The 16268-nt window shown below is 47.5% G+C and overlaps 1 protein-coding gene across 2 annotated transcripts in view; it reads left to right on the top strand.

Annotated features, from left to right (window-relative positions):
* Positions 1 to 16268, top strand: part of DIAPH1 (diaphanous related formin 1) — a 676165-nt gene that overhangs the window by 108516 nt on the left and 551381 nt on the right. Inside the window, exon 2 of one of the 2 annotated variants that reach the window (XM_030213536.1) lies at positions 14512 to 14538. The exons of the other annotated variant lie outside the window; for it this stretch is intronic. Coding sequence (XP_030069396.1) covers positions 14512 to 14538 — 27 coding nt within the window. The remainder of the gene's footprint in view (positions 1 to 14511; positions 14539 to 16268) is intronic. 2 annotated transcript variants of the gene reach the window in all.

Genomic DNA, 16268 nt, shown 5'->3' with positions numbered 1-16268 from the left:
TCATCGCATGCCCCCTAGTCGTAGTATTTTTGGAAAGCATGAACAGACGCTTCACATCCACCTGTTCCACTCCACTCATTATTTTATATACCTCTATCATGTCTCCCCTTAGCCGTCTCTTCTCCAAGCTGAAAAGCCCTAGCCGCCTCAGTCTTTCCTCATAGGGAAGTCGTCCCATCCCCGCTATCATTTTTGTCTCCCTTCGCTGCACCTTTTCCAGTTCTACTATATCTTTCTTGAGATGCGGCGACCAGGATTGAACACAATACTCAAGGTTGCACCATGGAGTGATACAACGGCATTATAACATCCTCACATCTGTTCTCCATACCTTTCCTAAAAATACCCAACATTCTATTCACTTTCCTAGCCGCAGCAGCACACTGAGCAGAAGGTTTCAGTGTATTATCAGCGATGACACCCAGATCCCTTTCTTGGTCCGTAACTCCTAACGTGGAACCTTGCATGACGTAAATTTAATTCGGCTTCTTTTTTCCCACATGCATCACCTTGCACTTGCTCACATTAAACGTCATCTGCCATTTAGCCGCCCAGTCTCCCAAGTCTCATAAGGTTCTTCTGTAATTTTTCACAATCCTCTTGCGAGTTAGACTTTGAATAACTTTGTGTCATCAGCAAATTTAATTACCTTGCTAGTTACTCCCATCTCTAAATCATTTATAAATATATTAAAAAGCAGCGGTCCTAGTACTGATCCCTGAGGAACCCCACTAACTACCCTTCTCCATTGTGAATACTGCCCATTTAACCCCACTCTTTCCTATCCTTCAACCCGTTTTTAATCCACAATAGGACATTTTCTCCTATCCCATGACCCTCCAATTTCCTCTGTAGCCTTTCATGAGGTACCTTATAAAACGCCTTTTCAAAATCCAGATCTACAATATCAGCCGGCTCCCCTTTGTCCAAATGTTTGTTTATGCTTTCAAAGAATTGAAGTAAATTGGTCAGGCAAGATTTCCCCACACAAAAGCCGTGCTGACTTGGTCTCAGTAATCCATGTCCTCGGATGTGCTCTGTAATTTTGTTTTTAATAATAGCCTCTACCATTTTCTCCTGCACCGATGTCAGACTCACCGGTCTATAATTTCCCGGATCTCCCCTGGAACCTTTTTTAAAAATCGGGGTATGGGATTACATGGTTTCTAAAATCAATGAAGTTACACTACAAGTGAAACCGAATGAGCTGATAACCCCAATTAGCAATAAATTAAATTTTAACTGCCAGACCCTCGACCATTCTTCTAAGGTTCGGAGATCCCTTCTCATTGTTTCTACTCCCTCCAGGGTATCCACTCTATTGGCTATTTTCGTGTCACCTGCAAAAAGGCACACCTAGCCTTCCAACCCTTCAGCAATATCTCCCACAAATATAGTAAAAAGAATAGGCCCCAGCACCGACCCCTGAGGAACTCCACTGCTCACCTTCCTTTCCTCTGAGCGGATTCCATTTACCACCACCCTCTGCCACCTGTCGGTCAACCAGTTTCCTATCCAGTTCACCACATTCGGTCCTAAGTTCAACCCTTTCAGCTTATTCACTAGTCTTTCTCTGGGGGACCGTATCAAAGGCTTTGCTGAAGTCCAAGTAGATTACATCTAGCGCACGTCCTTCATCCAATTCCTTGGTCACTCAAAGAAGTCAATAAGATTCGTTTGGCAGGATTTTCGTTTGGTAGAGCCATGTTGCCCACCAACAGCTACTGAAAGGCAAGCAACACCTTCCAAATCGCCCTGAGTTCTAGGTGGTTTATCGACCAGGAGGCTTCTGTCTTACCAGAAACCCTATGATGAAGACAGTAAGCCTTCCCTCCCCCAGTCAGAAAGGCTGGCATCCGTAGGGACTGATATACTGCTCAGACACATTAGTATTTATTGAGCAGTATATCAAACTAATCAGTCCAATCCAGATTTAACAGAAAGCCACCACTGTAGACTGTATTTCACCAAATCTGTTAACAGGAGATGCACCATGTAGTTCAAGGAAACCGAGGACCATCGGGATAGCAGTGACAACTGGAGCAGCCACGTGTCTCCATTCCGAAAAGCTGACACAGGAGAGCCCTGTCCACCCACTTGAGGGCCAACATGGAGCAGAAGGAACCACAAAATAAATGGAGTACTTGCCAGTTCTTCATTCATCCAGAGGAACTGGCTGAATTGCCCCCAACTGAAGGACTACATGAAGTCCTGTACCTTCTTTGCAGCCTTGCATGGGGATTCTATATATAAAAAAAAAAAACCTGGTGAGCATTCTGTTGGACAATGTGATGGCGGTGGCCTGTTTCAACAGGGGGGGGGGGGGGTGCGGGACGAGGAGTGCTCCTTTGGCCAGGGAGGCTGACTTCTTGTTCTGATGGGCAGTCTCATGTTCCTTTCCTCTTGATGGCTCACATTGCAGGGAACCTGAATACTCAGGTGGATTTTGTCAGCAGGAATGTCCTGGGTCCGGGGAGTGGCAACTCTCCTTAGGGACGTTCCACCTTATCACTTTAGCGGGGGAGGTTTCCTATCCTAGACCTTATGGTGTCCATGCGCAATGCTCAGGTTTGTCAGTTCTAGGTTTTGATGTCTGCCTTGAGGTGGCCGTCTGACAATTTTCAATACGTGTTCTCTACCTGGTCGATGGTGGGCAGGGTTCTTCAGCGTCTCGCTTGTCACCCTGGCCCGGTGGTACTGGCTTTCTTAGATTGCCCCAGAAGGCCCTGGTATGCGGGGTATGTGGACTTGATTTGCACTTTGTGGTGCCTTCCTTGCAGCTGGAGCAACAAATCCACCAAAGTGGAAAAAAAAAAGTGTCCCAGGTATAATTTCAGGAGCAGAAGAGGAGTGGGAATGGAACCAGGCTCTTCAAAAAACAGGCAGAGGACGTCCAAGATTTGAAATTATAATTTATTTATTGATGAAGCCTCTATAAGGTACCTTGTTTCGCCACTGAAAGTGCCTTCCTCAAGAATCTATATAGATGTAAAAAACATATATAAACATCTTAGTAAAAAGAATAATTAGCAATCATATATGAATTAATGAATAAAAGGTAACAGGACAAATTTAAAACACACGATCAAAATAAAATGGCTGTTGTATATTTATCAACAGAAAACGAAAAAACAAATATCCTCTAATCTCTGGTACAATATATATAATACTCCACTAGAACCAGGATTTTTTGCTACCTGTTGAAGAACTTCATAGTGATGAACTCCAGTGTCATTACTATGTACTGTTAGATTCTTTTTATATAATTGAGAGTACCCTCAAGATTATCCCACACACTATGGCACTCAGATATACTGCTGTCCGGTGGTATAGCACTTCAGTCATTGGGTTACTGTTCTTTTTTTATGGATATATTCCCACTTATGTGCTATTGATATTAGTAACAATACTTCCTTAGTGACATACTTCCTATACCAGCACCCATTAAAGTCTTTCATTACATCTTAAAAAAATGGCGAAGTTATTCATGCAAATTTCACTTATCTTCGTATCAGCAGTCATGCCCCTTCTCTGAATTAAGGGACCAAAATCTCTAGAAACATCCAACCGCCTTCCCCTGAATACGCCCAACTCCGCGGGTTTCAGATTTCTTTCTTCAGGGACTAGGGTTAAAGCCGTTCTCTGCACTGTCTTCGCTCAAGTTGACTGTCAACTTGAGAGAAGAAAACAGTGTGTGGGATAATCTGAGGGTACTCTCAATTATATAAAAGAATCTAACACAGTACATAGTAATGACATTGGAGTTCATCTCTATGAAGTTCTTCAATAGGTAGCAAAAAATCTTGGTTCTAGTAGAGTGTTGTATATTTATGACATTTAAATATGGTTTAGACATTAAAATATGGTCGATAATAAAAGATAACTAAGCAAAATAAATACTGTGAAATACATTGTAAAAAACCAGACGAAAGGTTATAAATGATGGTATGAATACTAACCTCAATACTTTGTCTCGGGGTTAGTGGACAAAGTGTACAAGATAAGTCACTTGGGAGTGTAAGAATAACTAATATCTAGGGGTACACATTACTGCAACCTTAGAGGGTTTATATTTATCTACTTTTCCACCTAAGCTTTATGAATTGTTTGAGGAATTGGATAGATGGGAGGGTCATATCCTGGGTGGGTCGTATTCAGGTAATAAAGATGATTATTCTGCTGAAACATCTGTTTCTATCCCTTCCTCTCCCGATTCCTCAGCATTTTTTTAATACAACTTAATCGTAAGATGTTTGCATATATTTTGTGAAAGCATCGGGAAACACATGCTTTTTCAGCCAGTCTTTAAGTGGGGAATGGGTGTCCCTAATATGATGCTATACTATCAGGCAGCCCAATTATGGGTTCTAGTGGACTGAATCCTGGGTTCTTAAAAACAAAAAAACTCCATGGACTTGGGTGGGAGCCCTTCCGCTCTGGGCCATCTCGTAGTTACCAAGGAAGGATCTTTTAGCATTGACGCGGAGGGTACCTGTAGGTATTAGTCACCCCCTGACTTTGGCACATGATTCGGAAGAAGTTTTTTTTTTTAAGATAGTCTGTCACCTGCAGACAGCATTACTGTATGCTCCCCATTTTCCTCTGGGCATTAGGGATCTGGTGTATAAATCATGGTCCTCCAATGGTTTGTGTACTCTTGTTGCAGTTTTGGGAGGAGGGGGAATTTGTTCCTTTTGCTGATCTTCCAGATGAATATGGGGTAGTGGGGAGGAAGATGTTTTATTATAGATAGGTTTGAGATTTTATACATTGCAAATCCAGGGGAGAGCTCGGCCTGGCAGAAACTGTGTTGCTGTGGGGGGTGGGAGAAGAGTATCTCTTGATTTGTATTCAGCTCTGTTGCTAGAGTCCACCCCCCCTCACCACTATACATCTAATTTGGAAGGTGATCTCCACTCTACCTTTACATCTGATGCATGGGAAAAGGGCTTTAAATATCTGTTTAAAATCTCAGCAAGTAATCTCTCTGAAAATGGTTTTAAAGTTTTTTTTTTTATCGCTGGTACTACACCCCTGAGTGGTTGAAAAAAATATACTCTCAAGCTTTGGATCACTGCTTGTAGGGACTGCGGGAAAAGGGGCACATTTTTTTCATGTATGGTGGACATTTGCTTTGGTTCAGTCTTACTGAACGCCCATTTTGTATTTAGTGCAGCAGGTACTACAGAAGCCTTATCTGCAGTGAGCAGAGTGTTGCCTATAGCACTTTAAGCCAGTGGACATTACAGTGGATCAACACAAACTGGCAATACATCTGTTTACAGTGTCTAAGCTGGCATTAGCATGGAACTGGAAACAAGTATTTGCCACCTGTCACATATTCTTCAAAAAGTGGATTTTCTTTTTCAAATGTCCAAATTGACAGTTCGTTGTCTTTCTCAAAAATCTGGCAACCCTATGAATAATGGAAATCTCAGTCGGGTCTGAGAACCTAGTGTTGATGGCCCCAAGACTCCATGGGGGGAAGGGGTTCTAGGGGGGACAGTTTTGGGGTATGTACTAATTTGTATTAATTGATGAGCTAATGTCTTTGCTATTGTCTGTTTTACATTTTGCAATAAAATGTTGAATAATAATAATAATAAAAAATACTTCTCCTCCAAACATATTGGGCCAGACTGATGGTTCATTTAGCCCAGTAATCTGCTTCCAACAGTTGCCAATCCAACTTGGCAGAATTCCAAATAGTAGCAAGATTACATTCTACTGATCCCAGGGCAAGTAGTGTCTTTCCTCATGTCTGTCTCAATAGCAGACTATGCTGTCTGGATTCTGTTGGGCAGTGTGGGAAATACTTGCTCTTGGAGTTCAACCTTTGCCAGTCCAGTACTGTATAGTAACTTAGCGAATGTAACTAGTTACTGTACTTAAGTAAACGGTTTGTCACTTTTACGTATAAAGAAGTACAGGAAACATTTATTATTTTACTTATACCAAAGTAACAATTTCACCAATTTTTACTACTTTTACTCAGTTACATCCAGGGCCAGTCGTAGGCAGGGGCAACAGGGACAGTTGCACAGGGCCCCGTGCTCCTAGGGGCCCCCCATCTCTGGCATGCCTGTTCTCCTGTCTCAGAACACCTCCCTGCTCCGTACATTAATGTGCATCCACATTTCAGTAGTGAGCATCAGACAGCGGCAGCGATTTTTCATAGCCTGTCAGATGCCGAGCCCAGAGCCTCCCCGCTGCTGTGTCCCACCCCCTTTTGATGTCACTTCCTGCTTCTGTGAGGACGGGATTCAACAATGAGGAGGCTCTGGGCTCGGCAGCTGACGGGATATGAAAATCACTGCTGCTGTCTGCCTCCGAAACGTGGTAGATTCACATCAAGGTGTGGGGTTCTGAGAGCTCTAAACCTCCTTTTAAACTCTGTTATATTATGGCTTATGGTGGTGGGTGCGGGCAGGGGGGCTTACTGAACTAGTCTGCACAGGGCCCCGCAATTGCAAAGAGGCCCTGGTTACATCTGATGCTTGCAGTTGAAAGTAAAATTAGAAGTGAGATGCAAATGACAGTTCCTCAGTAAACTAAATGAAGCAACAAAACCTTGAACAGGATTTTCCTATTGCAAACCTCATCATCTTAAAATTTTGGTGTTCAGTGAACACAGCGTATGAGAACAGTGGAGTTGCTTGTGTTTGTTGAATTGGTTATTGGTCTCCAGCCAAACAGAACAGTGATGAGTTGAGTCACTTTGAAGTGGAGATGAACCAGAAACTGGTAGCAATTCTTGGTGAACAGACACATTTCTCTATTTCAACAGACTGCTGGTCATCCTATGGAAAATTTTTCATTGGGGTGACTGTCCACTGAATTGATAGTTTCTAGAGAGGAAGTCTGCTTGTCTGGCTTTACGACTGAAAAGGATTCGTGCATCAGTTCTTGATGATATTCAGATTTTGCCGTCAGGAGAAAAATTGTTAAAACAATGATTATAACTTTATGAAAACCTTCTCTTTCATTGGACAGCATGACAATGATAACGAAGATGCAAGTAATGAATTAGACAGCACTACTTCTAATAGAGAAATGACAATGATTTTGATGAAGTATTCTTTGCTATATGAATTTACTACTACTACTTAACATTTCTAAAGCGCTACTAGGGTTACGCAGCGCTGTACAATTTATTCTCCGAGGACAAGCAGGCTGCTTGTTCTCACTGATGGGTGACGTCCACGGCAGTCCCTCCAATCGGAAACTTCACTAGCAAAGGCCTTTGCTAGTCCTCGCGTGCCAATGGGCACCACGCATGCGCGGCCGTCTTCCCGCCCGAACCGGCTCGTGTTCGTCAGTCTTCTTTTGTCCGCGCTCGGTACGGTCGTATTGCGCCGTTCGCGCCCCTTAAGTTGACCCTCGCACGTCTTTTTGACTTTTCGCTACTTAAAAAAAAAAAAAAAAAGGGAATTTCGGAGAAAGACCTTTTCGGTCTTTTTCCTCTTCCCGTATTTCCAGTTTTTGCCCCGTTAAGTTTCCTTTCGTTTTCGGGGTAGGCCCTTTTGAGGCCTCGGTTCGAGTTTTTTCTCTCCCTCTTTTTTGGTGCCTTACCGCAATTACGAGTTTTGATTTCGCGGGCGTGATTTTTCCGCCCATTTCATTGAAGTCTCCCAGTGGCTTCAAGAAGTGCACCCGGTGCGCCCAGGTAATCTCGCTCACTGATAGGCACGCGTCGTGTCTTCAGTGTCTGGGGGCTGGGCACCGCCCGCAGGCCTGTAGTCTTTGCGCCCTTTTACAGAAAAGGACTCAGGTAGTGAGATTGGCCCAGTGGAACGTGTTGTTCTCGGGCTCTTCGTCGGCAACAGCACCGGGAGTATCGAGTGCATCGACGTCGTCAGCGTCAAGACCTCCGACCTTGGCATCGACTGTATCGACTGCATCGAGGCATCGACCCTCTGCATCGTCGGTACCGAGACATCGGAAGGCGTCGTCGGTGGTACTGGGACCTCCACTAGTGCTGATGTCGTCGGACTGTGGTGCTTCGACTGGAGTGCAGGTGAGGGCTGTCCATTCCCCTGCTGGTGGCGGTGAGCCTTCGGGTGGGTCTCCCCCTACCCTGAGGGCTCCTGCGGTACAGCCCCCCCCAAGACCGACCTTCTTCGGCCTCGGCCCCGAGGAAACGACGGCTGGATTCTACGTCCTCCTCGTCGGTACTGGGAAGCTCCGGTGACATGCTTCGTTTGAAAAAGTCAAAGAAGCATCGACACCGGTCTGCTTCCCGCATCGGTACCGAGAGCTCTGGGTCGCCGAGGGAGTCGGCACCCAGTAGGCATCAGCACCGGGAGGACCGCTCACTCTCCGTTTAGGAGGTGTCGATGCGCTCCACCTTGGACAGCCCGGAACAGCCTCCACGCCCGGAACAGACTCTGACTTCGACGCCTGCATCGGCTTCCATGTCTTTCTCCACAGCCGCCCTGCACGAGAGTCTCTGGGCCGTTCTTCCAGAGATCCTGGGAGAACTGTTGCGCCCTTTCCCTCCGGTACCGGGGGTGCTTGCGCCACCGATACCGTCGAGTGAGGCGCCGGCTGGCCCCTTGCCCGGGGTGAGGTCTCCGACATCGGTGCCGCTTGCGGTACCGACTGCGGTCGCCTCCCAGGAAGGCTCCCCGACGACGTCGGCGGAGGGAGCTTCGCCGGAGCGGGCGAGTGAGTCTACCTCTCGACGCTCACGCCGTGGCCGTGTTTCCATGGAGTCGAGCCGGGCACGGCTTCAGACACAGGTTCATGAACTTGTGTCTGATACCGATGGTGAGGCCTCGTGGGAGGAGGAGGAGGACATCAGATATTTCTCTGACGAGGAGTCTGATGGCCTGCCTTCTGATCCCACTCCCTCCCCTGAAAGGCAGCATTCTCCTCCTGAGAGTCTGTCTTTTGCGGCCTTTGTCTGGGAGATGTCTACGGCCATCCCCTTCCCGGTGGTTGTGGAGGACGAGCCCAGGGCTTAAATGTTTGAGCTCCTGGACTATCCTTCTACACCTAAGGAAGCGTCCACAGTACCCATGCATCATGTCCTAAAAAAGACATTGCTGGCGAACTGGACCAAGCCTTCAAGTAATCCCCACATTCCCAAGAAGATCGAGTCCCAGTACCGGATCCATGGGGACCCAGAGCTGATGCGCACACAGTTGCCTCACGACTCTGGAGTTGTGGATCTGGCCCTAAAGAAGGCTAAGAGTTCTAGGGAGCATGCTTCGGCGCCCCCGGGCAAAGACTCTAGAACCTTAGACTCCTTTGGGAGGAAGGCCTACCATTCCTCTATGCTCGTGGCCAAAATTCAGTCTTACCAGCTCTACATGAGCATACACATGCGGAACAATGTGCGGCAGTTGGCGGGCTTGGTGGACAAGCTCCCTCCTGAGCAAGCCAAGCCATTTCAGGAGGTGGTCAGGCAGCTGAAGGCGTGCAGAAAATTTCTGGCCAGAGGGGTATATGATACCTTTGATGTTGCGTCCAGGGCCGCTGCTCAAGGCGTGGAGATGCGCAGACTCTCATGGCTGCATGCCTCCGACCTGGAGAATAGGATCCAGCAGCGGATTGCGGACTCGACTTGCCGTGCGGACAATATTTTTTGGGAAAAAGTCGAACAGGTGGTAGAGCAGCTCCACCAGCGGGATACCGCTTTCGACAAGTTCTCCCGCCGGCAGCCTTCAGCATCTACCTCCACAGGTAGACGTTTTTATGGGGGAAGGAAGACTGTTCCCTACTCTTCTGGTAAGCGTAGGTACAATCCTCCTTCTCGACAGCCTGCGGCCCAGGCTAAGCCCCAGCGCGCTCGCTCTCGTCAGCAGCGTGCGCCTCAGCAAGGCCCCTCGGCTCCCCAGCAAAAGCAAGGGGCGAGCTTTTGACTGGCTCCAGCAGAGCATAGCCGACATCAACGTGTCAGTGCCGGGCGACCTGCCGGTCGGGGGGAGGTTGAAAGTTTTTCACCAAAGGTGGCCTCTCATAACCTCCGACCAGTGGGTTCTCCAAATAGTCTGGCAAGGATACACCCTCAATTTGGCCTCCAAACCTCCAAATTGCCCACCGGGAGCTCAGTCTTACAGCTTCCAGCACAAGCAGGTACTTGCAGAGGAACTCTCCGCCCTTCTCAGCGCCAATGCGGTCGAGCCCGTGCCATCCGGGCAAGAAGGGCTGGGATTCTATTCCAGGTACTTCCTTGTGGAAAAGAAAACAGGGGGGATGCGTCCCATCCTAGACCTAAGGGCCCTGAACAAATATCTGGTCAAGGAAAAGTTCAGGATGCTTTCCCTGGGCGCACCCTTCTTCCCATGATTCAGGAAAACAATTGGCTATGCTCTCTGGACTTGAAGGACGCCTACACGCACATCCCGATACTGCCAGCTCACAAACAGTATCTGCGATTTCAGCTGGGCACACGTCACTTCCAGTACTGTGTGCTACCCTTTGGGCTCGCCTCTGCGCCCAGAGTGTTCACGAAGTGCTTGGCTGTTGTAGCAGCGGCGCTTCGCAGGCTGGGAGTGCTTGTGTTCCCCTATCTCGACGATTGGCTGGTGAAGAACACATCCGAGGCAGGAGCTCTACAGTCCATGCAGATGACTATTCGCCTCCTGGAGCTACTGGGGTTGTGATAAATTATCCAAAGTCCCATCTTCTCCCAGTACAGAGACTCGAATTCATAGGAGCTCTGCCGGATTCTCGGACGGCTCGTGCCTATCTCCCAGAGACGAGAGCCAACAACTTGTTGTCCTTCGTCTCTCGGGTGCTAGTGTCCCAGCAGATCACAGCTCGGCAGATGTTGAGATTGTTGGACCACATGGCCTCCACAGTTCATGTGACTCCCATGGCCCGCCTTCACATGCGATCTGCTCAATGGACCCTAGCTTCCCAGTGGTTTCAGGCTGCTGGGGATCTAGAAGACGTGATCCACCTGTCCACGAGTTTTCTCAAATCCCTGTATTGGTGGACGATTTGGTCCAATTTGACTCTGGGACGTCCTTTCCAAATTCCTCAGCCACAAAAAGTGCTGACTGCGTATGCGTCTCTCCTGAGGTGGGGAGCTCATGTCGATGGGCTTCACACCCAGGGAAGCTGGTCCCTCCAGGAACGCGATCTGCAGATCAATCTTCTGGAGTTATGAGCGGTCTGAAACGCTCTGAAGGCTTTCAGAGATCGGCTGTCCCACCAAATTATCCAAATTCAGACAGACAACCAGGTTGCCATGTATTACATCAACAAGCAGGGGGGCACCGGATCTCGCCCCCTGTGTCAGGAAGCCGTCAGCATGTGGCTGTGGGCTCGCCGTCACGGCATGGTGCTCCAAGCCACATATCTGGCAGGCGTAAACAACAGTCTGGCCGACAGGTTGAGCAGGATTATGCAACCTCACGAGTGGTCGCTCAGTTCCCGAGTAGTGCGCCAGATCTTCCAGGTGTGGGGCACCCCCTTGGTAGATCTGTTTGCATCTCGAGCCAACCACAAAGTCCCTCAGTTCTGTTCCAGGCTTCAGGCCCACGGCAGACTGGCATCGGATGCCTTCCTCCTGGACTGGGGGGAAGGTCTGCTGTATGCTTATTCTCCCATACCTCTGGTGGGGAAGACTTTGTTGAAACCCAAGCAAGACCGAGGCACCATGATTCTGATCGCTCCTTTTTGGCCGCATCAGATCTGGTTCCCTCTTCTTCTGGAGTTGTCCTCCGAAGAACCGTGGAGATTGGAGTGTTTTCCGACCCTCATCACACAGGACGAAGGGGCGCTTCTGCATCCCAACCTCCAGTCTCTGGCTCTCACGGCCTGGATGTTGAGAGTGTAGACTTTGCCTCTTTGGGTCTGTCAGAGGGTGTCTCCCGCATCTTGCTTGCTTCCAGGAAAGATTCCACTAAGAGGAGTTACTTCTTTCTATGGAGGAGGTTTGCCGTCTGGTGTGACAGCAAGGCCCTAGATCCTCGCTCTTGTCCTACACAGACCCTGCTTGACTACCTTCTGCACTTGTCTGAGTCTGGTCTCAAGACCAACTCTGTAAGGGTTCACCTTAGCGCAATCAGTGCATACTATTACCGTGTGGAAGGTAAGCCGATCTCAGGACAGCCTTTAGTTGTTCGCTTCATGAGTGGTTTGCTTTTGTCAAAGCCCCCTGTCAAACCTCCTACAGTGTCATGGGATCTCAATGTCATTCTCACCCAGCTGATGAAACCTCCTTTTGAGCCACTGAACTCCTGCCATCTGAAGTACTTGACTTGGAAGGTCATTTTCTTGGTGGCAGTTACTTCAGCTAGTAGAGTGAGTGAGCTTCAGGCCCTGGTTGCCCAGGCCCCTTACACTAAATTTCATCACAATAGAGTAGTCCTCCGCACTCACCCTAAGTTCTTGCCGAAGGTTGTGTCGGAGTTCCATCTGAACCAGACAATTGTCTTGCCAACATTCTTTCCCCGTCCTCATTCCTGCCCTGCTGAACGTCAGCTGCACACATTGGACTGCAAAAGAGCATTGGCTTTCTATCTGGAGCGGACACAGCCCAACAGACAGTCCGCCCAATTGTTTGTTTCTTTTGATCCCAACAGGAGGGGAGTGGCTGTGGGGAAACGCACCATATCCAATTGGCTAGCAGATTGCATTTCCTTCACTTACGCCCAGGCTGGGCTGGCTCTTGAGGGTCATGTCACGGCTCACAATGTCAGAGCCATGGCTGCGTCAGTGGCCCACTTGAAGTCAGCCACTATTGAAGAGATTTGCAAAGCTGCGACATGGTCATCTGTCCACACATTCACATCTCATTACTGCCTGCAGCAGGATACCCGACGCGACAGTCGGTTCGGGCAGTCAGTGCTTCAGAATCTGTTCGGGGTTTAGAATCCAACTCCACCCCCCTAGGCCCATGTTTTATTCTGTTCCAGGCTACACTCTCAGTTAGTTGGATAAATTGTTAGGTCAATCTCAGTTATATCCTCGCCGTTGCGAGGCCCAATTGACCATGTTTGTTGTTTTGAGTGAGCCTGGGGGCTAGGGATACCCCATCAGTGAGAACAAGCAGCCTGCTTGTCCTCGGAGAAAGCGAATGCTACATACCTGTAGAAGGTATTCTCCGAGGACAGCAGGCTGATTGTTCTCACAAACCCGCCCGCCTCCCCTTTGGAGTTGTGTCTTCCCTTGCCTTTGTTTTGCTACATATGGGACTGACGAACACGAGCCGGTTCGGGCGGGAAGACGGCCGCGCATGCGCGGTGCGCGAGGACTAGCAAAAGCCTTTGCTAGTGAAGTTTCCGATTGGAGGGGCTGCCGTGGACGTCACCCATCAGTGAGAACAATCAGCCTGCTGTCCTCGGAGAATACCTTCTACAGGTATGTAGCATTCGCTACATAGAAGGACAATCCCTGCTCAAAGAGCTTACAATCTAAAGGACACGTGAACAGTCAGACCGATAGGGGCAGACAAATTGGGGCAGTCTGGAATTCCTGAGAGGAAGAGTTAGGTGCCGAACGCAGCATTGAAGAGGTGGGCTTTAAGTAAAGACTTGAAGATGGGCAGGGAGGGGGCTTGGCGTAAGGACTCGGGAAGGTTGTTTCAAGCATAGGGTGAGGCGAGGCAGAATGAGCGTAGCCTGGAGTTGGCTGTGGTGGAGAAGGGTAATGAGAGGAGGGATTTGTCTTGTGAACGGAGGTTTCGGGCGGGAACGTAAGGGGAGATGAGGGTAGAGAGGTAGTGAGGGGCAGCAGACTGAGTGCATTTCTAGGTAAGAAGGAGAAGCTTGAACTGAATGCGGTATCTGATTGGAAGCCAGTGAAGTGACCTGAGGAGAGGGGTGATATGAGTATATCGGTTTCCTTTGGTCAATGTCTGCAGCCCCAGTCAGAAGACATCAGTAGTTTTGCAGCTTGGCCTGATTTGAAGGATCTTTATATTAAACTGAAAAATCTATTTCCTGCTAGTGCAGTTGAACAACTTTTTAGCTGGTTTAATAATGACTCTTGAGCACAAAGCACAAGCATGACTCAAAATTTAGGTTTACTAAAAGCAAAGTGGATTGAATTGTAGAGCAGTAAAGTTGTTGGAATAAAGATGTTAATAATTACATTCATTGTAGTATGGTACTTTTTACTCCAAATGTGTTGGGCAATAGCTTTTTTACTTTTACTTAAGTACATTTTTAAATGTGTTCTTCACTATACTTTTACTTTTTCTTAAGTATTATAATATACATTTTTACTTTTACAATAAGTACTTTGGCCAAGTGCTTCGAACAATACTGTCCCAGTCCATGGTTCTTAAGACTTCTGTAATGGAATAAGGGAAAGTCGTTTATAGTCTTCTCTGGTTGTAGGTATTCACTGGCATGCGCTCCTTTTTTTGTGATCTTTCTTTTGTCATTTCTGGATTTGTGGGCGTTCTGGGATCTGTTGTAGAATAAATCTTGCTTTCTTTTGTCATTTCTGGATTTGTGGGCGTTCTGGGATCTGTTGTAGAATAAATCTTGCTTTCTTAGTGATCTAGTTTGCCTTTTTTTTTCCTTCCTCTTTTTGTTTGTTTTCTCACAGACTTTGAAGCGGCTCATGGCAGATGAGGTAAGGGTTTCTTTTCTTCTTGCCTTTACTTACCTTTTTTAACTCTAAGCTAATACTATGCTTGAATATTATTTTCCAAAATAACCACCTAATCATTTAATATCTTGTGCAGTAACAAATTTCATCTTGTTGCTGTACTACTGCATGTCCTGCTCTTCTGAGGAAACTCTAGTATATTGATTTTATTATCTAGCATACTTGGCTCATTTTAGTTACTATGCAGTTAATTTTTAGAAAATATGATAGTTTAAAGTAAATTTAATTGCTGTATTAATGAGACTCTTTTTGGGAGACCATAAAAATGTTCAGCCAGCTATTTCTGCTTATATTTAATTTCTTATATACTATCTGCATGCCAGAAAGCTATCGAAGCAGTGTATATTCGGGTTCAGTAGACATTTTTCTCTTACTTGGATGGTCACAATCTGAGTTTTTGTACTTGGGACAGTGGAAGGTTAAGTGACTTGCCCAAGATCACAAGAAGCTGCAGTGGGATTTGAATGGGGCTCCCCTGGGTTCTCAGCCCACTGCTCTAACCATTAGGCAGCTGCTCAGGCTGTATGTAGGGCAATTAATGCATTAGAGTCATGGAATAGGGGCTGTAAATGTGGAGTGCTAAATTTTTTCCTATATCATAATAATACTGACTTATAACACTGACTTGTGTGTGTGTGATACTTTTAAAGGTACTAACAGGTGAAACGATTCCTTGTCATCAAGCAGATGAAGCCATTACGTATGGGTTGTGTCCATCAACCAGCAGGGGGAGATAGAGAGCACTCGAATTTCACAGTGCCGCATGGTCAGCTACCTCCACTGCCTCTCCAGTATTCTCTATCTCCCCAAGCAGGGTGGTTGCAGCTTGATCAAGCTCCTTAAAAAAAATCTGCCTGGGGGTGGCTCCTGGCTTGCCAGTTGTTAGCCAGGGTGTTAGAGGCTATAGCAGCTTCACTTTAAAGGCACATAGGTTAGCCCTTTCCCTGCCTTACCCATCCCCCCAGTGGATGTGAGCACATTAGTTTCACTTTTCCCTGCTCTTTCCCACTCTATACTTGGTGGATGCAGGCACATTGGTTCGCTTTTCCCTGCCTTTCCCACTGTTCTGTACCTCCGGAGTTGATTTGATTGCATCTTTTGCTGTTTTCTCTACTTACCTTACAGCGTTTAAAAAAAAAAAAAAAAAAAAGCAAGAGGTTTTCTTCAGTTTCTACAGCGTGACCAGAGCTTGTATACTCGGTCCAGTGAGGTAAGAGTGTTTTCTGACTCCTCCGGGGAGGGCCCGCGATCGGGACGTTTTTGGCGCGAAGCCGCCATTTTGAATTTTCCGCCGTTTTTCGGCGATGGCTGCAGAGAGTGTTAAGCGCTGTTCCAAGTGTGGCAAGCGCAGATCAGTAGCGGGGCTCTGTAAAGCGTGCTGTTCAGGCGTAAGAGCCGGCCCGAGCATGGCGAGCGATGATTCTTCCCGCTCGGTGGAGCTGGCAGCGGGCGCCATTTTGAAAGCACCACATGGCGCGACCCCCGCTGAGGCGGAGGGTCTGGAGACCGGAGGGGGCCCTCGAATTGAGGCTAGCCAAAGAGCTACTAGCCCCGGACTGGAACCGGGTGCCCAGGGCGAGTTTTTCTCCCCTGACTTTGTATTATTGCTTCATAATGCATATATGCTTAAATGAGCTCAGCTACAGGGGTTTTCTACGGCCCCCCATTACTGCCCCTCCGGTGGATGCAGGCCT

The sequence above is a fragment of the Microcaecilia unicolor genome, chromosome 8 (genome assembly GCF_901765095.1).
Source record: "Microcaecilia unicolor chromosome 8, aMicUni1.1, whole genome shotgun sequence".
Lineage (NCBI taxonomy): Eukaryota > Metazoa > Chordata > Amphibia > Gymnophiona > Siphonopidae > Microcaecilia > Microcaecilia unicolor.
Note: the sequence above shows the minus strand (reverse complement) of the source record. Positions and strands in the feature narration are given on the sequence as shown.